Raw genomic sequence first — 8,124 nt, forward strand, 5'->3', positions numbered from 1 at the left:
AACGTTTACTTCTCAATTCCCAATTCGATTTCCCAACTTATCGTCTTTGGACTTTGCTCGATGGGACATTTCACATTCTTCTCTGCCCTTTATCTTTTGCCCGTTATCATTGTTTTGCTTTGATATTTTTTTTTAGTACAACAATATAATTTACACTAAGTATACTATATATTTTACATTAAGAAAAAAAAGAGTTTGGTTAAGTCACACAATAAGTAACCTAATTCGGTATCGAATTCTTCATCTACGATATTCGAATCTAAGACCTCTTATTTATAAATGAAAAAGAACATCATCAGATTGTAATACTAAATGACTTTTATATTTATTGTTTTTCATAAGGAAAAAATAATAATGTTTAACATCTTGTCAATTGCAATTTGACATACAATCATCTTAACGTTCAAATTTATTTCAAGGGTCATGCAGAAATTAAGCCACAAGATGAAATTTACATATGAAAGTGCATCAGTTTTCAATCAAAATTTAAAGAGTTCATAAAACTATATAAAAAACTGAAATTTTCAATCAAGATTTTAAAGCAGTCCATAAAACTACATGTGTATTCAATTAGAAATTAATTTTAAAATATTAAGAATTTTAATGATTTAGAACAAATTTATAGTGTATTTTAGGTTTTAGAAAATCAACATCTAACCAAAAGATTTTGAATGAATTCACACAGAGTCCATGAAACTGTACTAGAACACCATCAAACTTCATTGAATCTATAACTCCTCTTTTTTTTTTTTTTTTTTTTTTTTTTTTAAGGAAAATCTATAACTCTTTTAAAAACCTTCGAACTCCTAATTAAATAAACCCCCAAGATAAAATATCATAGTTTATTAAAATTAGCAAAATTTAATTTTTTGTAACTTCGTAAATATAAAATATATTTTTCTAAAAGAACGTATTAAAACCCAAACGAGTTTGGGTCGTGAAGTTATATATTGCATTTGTCTTTGTATTGTCCACCAACAACATGGGGAGGGGACTTTTCTTGAAAAACCAACTGTAGAAGAACAAGTGGTGGAAGTTTGAAGCCATCCACTGCAAAATCTCACACAAACAACAACATATGGAATATACAGGTCTCTTCCTTATCACCTTCAATTCTCCATGTCCTTTTTTCTGGAAAACATAAATTAAACAAACAACTCCAGATATTTTATCAAGGAAAGGAATAGGGAATTGCTTTGTCCAGTTTACTTTCTCGAGAAAACCCATGTTGCCTGTCAACTTGTTTCATGGGTTGGTTGTTCTTGTTGCCATTGCCACTCTTTCTTTATAATATATATATATATTTATAGGTTTACAGAGATCTCTTCCCTCCTCCTTCTCCAAAGTTTGGTAATTTATGTTTTTTTTTTCTGTCATCCGAAACTGAATTGCATTTTGGTGTTTGTGTTTGATGCTATTTTTTGGATGTTTGCGTAATTAGATTCTTCTACTCCGGCAATTTATTTTTGTTTGTTTAATCTTATTATTTTATCAATATACCCACGTTTTCCTCTTTGTTTTCAATCTATAATTATCTTTCTCCAATTCATGAAATTTCCTTCTTTTTTTTTTTTTGCATTTAAAAAGAAGTGGGAGCAATCTAATTATTGGTTGTTGGAGGGTGTGTTGATCTAATTGCAGTATTAATCTGTTATCTGTATGAATGTTTGTGAAGGTCTGTGAATCACAGTTGATGAAAAACTTGCAGTTTCAGAAATGACTGTCAGCAAACAAGACGTGAAAAAGAAGGTTTCTTTTCTTATTTTTGTTTCCAATTCTTCTTCTTTTCTATTTTGTAGATAAATATTTTTGGATCTTTTTGCAAACAAAATGGTGTTTTTAATCAGATTTTGTTAATTAATTGGATTTTTTTTGTTTAACCCTTCTGTTTCAGTCTTTCATTCATAAAATTTTCACCACAAAGGAGAGAGAAGGAAGCGGCTCATCGGATTTCTCGGGTGAGACTAATGAATTTCTTTCTGGTTTCAATGCAATCACTTATTACCATGGTTTTCTATTGGAGAAAATCGAGAGAGAGAGAGAGAGAGAGAGAGAGAGAGAGAGAGAGAGAGAGAGGATACTCCTTGCAGTTGGGGACTCATATTGTAGTTGATATTATCTTTCTTGTTGGATTGACAGATAGCAGAATAGAGAATCCCATCTGTTTTTTGAAGATTGTGATTTTACTTTTCTTTTTTGAAAGGTTTTGTTCTTCTTCTTTTAACTTTTTCCGGTAAGATAGGGACGATTAATTGGTCCAACTCCAACCATATAGATATTCGGGGACTAAAAATGGCGTTTTTGGTAAGAAAGATATCGATGGTTAAGAGAGAGGGAGAGCGTGATGGAAGTTTGAACGTAGAATATATTCATGTTTGAAATCTAATCTAGTGTAAGAAAGGTAGCAAGCATAAAAAGTGTCCCTCTCATACCCTCTCTGTCTCTGCTTCCTGTTTAATTTTCAAAGGAAGTTTCTGTCTTGCTTAACCTACAATTCTTATAAATTTGACATCTTACCGTGAAGTCTTTTCGTAATTGTTTTCTCTTTCAGAAACGCAGCAGTCTACTCCAGCAGTTGACATTCAATCTACAAGTGAGACAGGGTCTCAAATGCCTGCTGGTCAATACGCTCAGTCCTTTCGGTAATTGGAATATTTTCTACAACTAGTTCTTGTTAACATCTTTCCATCCCTTTGACAAGAATGCATATGCGTTAACTTTTGACTTTCGTTTTCTCGTTTATTTTTGTTTGTTTCAGGGTTTTTGTAGCGACATGGAATGTAGGAGGAAAATCTCCTCATATTGGCCTTAATCTGGATGATTTTCTTCAAGTTTATAATGAATCAGACATATATGTCTTGGGGTATATGGTCTCTTCATTTCTTTTTGCTTTCGTCTACTTTGTGTTTCCCTTCTGATTTTTCTTAGTTTCAAATTGATAAATTATTTTGACAAATTTTTCAAATGAAATAGTATAATTGGGGACTTGTTTTTTGAGTCTCCGTGCCTGTCACAATATTTAGTATATGATGGTGTGTCAAACAGACACACGTGCGCACACGCTGTGAAAAGAAACCTGTGACTTCACGCGCTGCGTGTAGTTTCTGTTTTGTCATATCAATTTTATAGAACCTTTAAAATGAAAATGTATTTCCATATTGTTTAAGTTCTTCTGTAGAAGATATTGATATTTCGTGTGATTAATTTTTCTGCTTTCTACCTTCAGTTTTCAGGAAATTGTTCCATTAAATGCTGGAAATGTGCTAGTTCTAGATAAAAATGAACCTGCAGCAAAATGGCTTGCTTTAATCAATCAGTCACTAAACAAATCACCTGAGGGGTGTTCAACAAGCAAATCCAGCCTAGGTGGTTTGCGATTTTCATCAAAGCCTTCCCTTAAAAAGGTCAGTAAGGCTTTTAGGACAGAGAGCAAACGGAGGTTGAAGAGTTGCAACTGCCCTTTTGAACTAGAGAGGAAATACAGTAAAGATTTTTGTTTTAGATGCCAACAACCAAACATAAGCGAAGACGACCTTTCTTCAGAACCAGATGAGGACGGATCTAATGTCTTTGATATATCAGAAATTTCCATGACCTCTACTACCAACCAAATGAAGTACAGCCTTATAGCAAGTAAGCAAATGGTAGGAATTTTCGTGACTATTTGGGCGAGGAAAGAGTGTATACAATATGTTAGTCACTTGAGAATCTCTTGCATCAGTCGTGGGATCATGGGATGCCTTGGAAACAAGGTATTCTTTAAAATCTTTTACAAGCATCAGATGTTGGTTAGACATGATTGAAGATATCAAATAACTTTTTTGCAGTACATTAATTATCTGTTCACTGGTTTCAGGGCTGTATATCTGTGAGCTTTTTATTCCATCAGACAAGCTTTTGCTTTGTCTGCAGTCATTTGGCATCTGGTGAGAAGGAGGGCGACGAGCTTAGGAGAAATTTGGATGTATTAGAGATACTTAAAAGCACTCAGTTTCCGAAGATCTGCAAAACGGCTCATAGTAGGATGCCGGATAAAATTCTAGGACATGAGTAAGTATCTTTCAACCTTGTTATTGAGTACTGAATCCTTTTCATAATCCAACACTATTTTCTCACACTTATTGACGCTGATTATCTGATTAATCTCTTTGCAAATGGATCTAGTATGGTCATATGGTTAGGAGACTTGAATTACCGCATTGCTTTGAGCTACTCTGAAACCCGAAAGCTTTTGGTGGACAATGACTGGGATGCACTTCTTGACAAAGACCAGGTAAATGATCTTACAATCATATCAGGTCACATTCTAATTGTCTTATGGTATACTCATATTTTTTATTTGTTTTTGGCTGCATATAAAGCTCAAAACTGAGAGAGAAGCAGGGCGAGTATTCAAAGGATGGAAGGAGGGAAAAATCTACTTTGCACCTACTTACAAATACTTTTATAACTCAGACACTTATTTCGGAGAGATAAAAACATCGAAAAAGAAAAGAAGAACACCGGCCTGGTATGTCGATTGGAAGAATGTACTTACGGAGGCCAATTGACATTTAACTAAGAAGTTTATTTGACGAGTTTAGAATTGCAGGTGTGACAGAATACTATGGCATGGAAATGGGATTAGACAACTTTCTTACATAAGGGGAGAGTCCCGGTTCTCTGACCATCGGCCAGTGTGTGCAACATTTTGTGTGGATGCTGTAGTTAATGAGAATGAAACGAAGAAGGGATCACCTAGCTCTAATATGAAAATCGAAATTGAAGAGCTCTTACCAACTGCGAGATACCTGAACAACATGCAAGTCATAGCTAAATTTGGTAGTTTCTTTGATTGTCCACTGTTAAAGGTCTTTGCCCTGACTATCCTCTTGTATTGTCAGGTACTAAAGAGCTAACCGTAACTTGCTGAAAGTTTGAAGAAATACCCACTTTAATTTATCAAATGAGATGAAGTAGGTTTGATGGTGCAGAGTTTTTTTGCAGTACTAAGGTGTAAATAATTCTCCAACAAGTGATATATGTACTGTACCGAAATGGTTGACTTCTCCGGCGTGCAATGTGAAGGATGTTCTCTCACAGCGAAGAAGCTCGGCTTATGATATTCGGATTTCCTAACAAGTTGAAGGGCAGAGATGCATAGGTGACAGATTATTGTGTGAATTTCTGGTGTCTTTGTTCTTATCATTTATCAAAGTGTAGTTACAATTATTTATTTGTAGACATTCCCATTTCTCTTTGCCTAAATTTGGGTCAAAAGAGAATGGAGCAGATAATACAAAATTGCTTGATTCACAAGCTACCTGGTCTATTACATTATCTCATTGTGTATAATACAAGCGATATTAAGAGTGGGTGGAATCGAACACAAAACCTCAGATAGAGAAGAAAACGCTCTAACCACTTATGCTACAACCCTCTTGCAGGATCTCAGTGCGTTTAACTGCGCAAAACATTTTAGTTCGGTGCTGGTGAAGGTGAGAATGCAGCATATGGTAGTTGAAGTACAGGATTATAATATTAAGCACCACATTCAGTTTCAAACTGTGTTTTCAATTGGCACTGCATTGGTAATCGAACCCTTTTAGTTTTAAGTTCAGTGTCTAATATTTAAGGCCAGAGTCAGTCAGATTAATGAAATTTACTCATCAGAAAGGCAGAATCCAAAGCTTGCCAACCAATTATCTGTAAATTAATCACGTGCCTGATCACATGACTGCTCTCTTTAAGTAAAAGTTGTGCGCAAAAATTTCTTTGAAGATTTAACTTTGGAACTTGGATGCTCAAACGAGTCAAAGATTCATCACATGACCCTCCTGTATTCAATCTCCATTTAATAATATAACTTAACAGTAGCAAATCAAAATGTTAGGAAGGTGATTTCTGCACATTATTTTTCTTTTTCTGCACATCCTGTTTAGTTATAGTCTTTAAATGAAATAAATCAGAAAAGAATCAAGCGACAAAAATAAGAGAGAATAAGGATGCAGAAATCATTTACCAAATCTTGTTAAGGAAAACTACTCTCTCTCTCTCTCTCTCTTTCTCTCTCTCTCTAGATCTCATGAGGTTATAAATAACCATAAACTCAATTATTGGAGCAAGCATTGGCAAGAAGACATCCTCTGAGTCAACAAAAACCATGAAATCCTGCTGCAAATCATTGGCTAAGGTGATCATTGCTGTGTTATTACTCATGCATTTAGTTTGTAGTAATACAGCCCTAGCAAGAGTTCATCCACCATCCTCTCAAGCTCTCCTACATACACACAGAGACAAGAAAATGCCCGTCACCGTCGAGCCGGTGGTCGATAGCCTCCGAAGAATACCTCCCAGCATTCCAAATCCTACTCAGAACAAGTAATCTTCATTATTTATTACCTTAATCTACTTCTATCCTGTTGTTAACAAGCAATTATTTCCTATGCTTTCATCTGGAGATATATTGATTCCAAGACAAATTTTGTGTGCCAGGTTGAAGCCTAGGAACTAGGAAGGTCTGAAGCTTCACAGTCGCATGAACTGCTCAAAGATAAAGATGTTGCTCCACATGAAGAAATTAAATTAATTTGTTGTTTACTTTAGAAACTCTTTTCTAGCTCTGTGAGAGTGTATTTTTTGTAGCTCTTAATTATTATTGGTATTATTATTTTTGCTAGGATTAGCAGAAGTGATTAAGAACAGTTAAAACCAAGTAAGAAGGCTTATGGATATGTTTAGATATGACCCAATTTTATCAAATTTTAGCAAGTATAGATTATCTACTTTGAGTAACTCAATGTATTTGGCAACAATATTTTGAATTAGCAATTGAGCATTATGAATGTACCCATTTTTTATGCTGCAAATACACAGAGATATACCAGTAAATGGTGCAGTATATTGTTGATTTTTCTTAGTACAAGCGGTATTACGATTTTAAGCTAAACAACAAGAAGAGAGAGTTTCAATATGAAGCGTATTGAATTAAAAAATAAAGATCCTATTCACCAGATCAATTCACCGCCCGCGGATCAATAATGTGGTTGGGGTTTTAGTGGCTGACTGATTAGACAATATACTCGAATCAATCTTCCATAATTTTGGAAAGCTCCATAGTCTTGTCCAATTTTAGTTTGGGCCCAAAGCAATCAGAAGTCCAAGTCCAATTGATCCAAATAAATAGTTAACAAACTTAGCTTAATAATTTGATCTGAGGATTTAAAGCCCGAGTTTTAATTGGCAAAGTTTTGTGTACATAACTTGGGAACTTTCCAAACATACAGTTGATTCTATTTATATCCCTTTTACCATTTTTGATAAACTTTTAGGCCCATTGTTATCCATCACTAACATCACTGATATTGTTCTTAACTTTATATTTATTAGTTAGTATGTTGTATGCAATATTCATTCACTAGAAGCAACACACGACTTTTGAAGGCTTAGTCATAATTCAAGCCAAGTAAATCAAGTCCATAATGTGTTGAAAAATTAACATGCTCTAATTTAATGATAAAATTTTAGGCCAAGTATGATCCACCAACATCATCGATATTGTCCCCAACTTAACTGAGTATTGCTAGCTAAGTGTGGGGTTTTATAGAATATTATATATATATATATATAATGTATATATAATGTATATTGTTTTATTATATTCTCGATATGAGACTCCATTCTCCAACATTCACAACCAATTTATTTTAGGGAGTCTTAATAAAAATGGCTTATTACCATTCATTCTTAATAAAAATGACATTTTTGGTATGAAAAGTCTATAATGAATTAAGCTCTTTTCTTTATTTACTCTTATACCATTATTTCATTATTGTAGCAGGGTCCACAATGATGTTGACATTTCTGTCTGATTAAAATACAGAATTTTGTATAATGCTATTCAACTTATGCTACTTTCTTTTGCTAATTTGTTGTCAGCTCTTCATACTTTCATCATGTTGTTGATGTTATGTAGCTCTTCTTCTGTCAAATTGTTTCGGTACTGTTCATCGCCTTCTACTAGCTCTGCATCTCTTTCAATATCTTCTTTTACCTTATAATACATATATGTTGTTTCTCCTTTGAAATTTTGAGGCTTCCAGTAGGGCAGATAGACTGATTTTTGTCTTACTATAAATATACATT

At 33.9% G+C, this 8,124-nt stretch overlaps 1 protein-coding gene across 2 annotated transcripts; it reads left to right on the forward strand.

Moving 5' to 3' along the window:
- Positions 1-975: 975 nt before the first annotated feature.
- Positions 976-5,265, forward strand: LOC137735255 (type I inositol polyphosphate 5-phosphatase 10-like). Of its 2 annotated transcripts, XM_068474664.1 has the most exons (11): positions 976-1,091; positions 1,676-1,749; positions 1,895-1,958; positions 2,552-2,642; positions 2,759-2,863; positions 3,227-3,752; positions 3,857-4,050; positions 4,165-4,273; positions 4,362-4,510; positions 4,592-4,883; positions 4,987-5,265. In XM_068474664.1, the coding sequence occupies exons 2-11, from the start codon at positions 1,717-1,719 to the stop codon at positions 4,990-4,992; spliced, it is 1,569 nt and encodes a 522-aa protein (XP_068330765.1). In that variant the 5' UTR covers positions 976-1,091; positions 1,676-1,716; the 3' UTR covers positions 4,993-5,265. The 2 variants fall into 2 exon arrangements, with proteins under 2 accessions (XP_068330765.1, XP_068330764.1); XM_068474663.1 differs by having other exon boundaries at positions 4,592-5,265.
- The last annotated feature ends 2,859 nt before the right edge of the window (positions 5,266-8,124 follow it).

The sequence above is a fragment of the Pyrus communis genome, chromosome 5, assembly GCF_963583255.1.
Source record: "Pyrus communis chromosome 5, drPyrComm1.1, whole genome shotgun sequence".
Lineage (NCBI taxonomy): Eukaryota > Viridiplantae > Streptophyta > Magnoliopsida > Rosales > Rosaceae > Pyrus > Pyrus communis.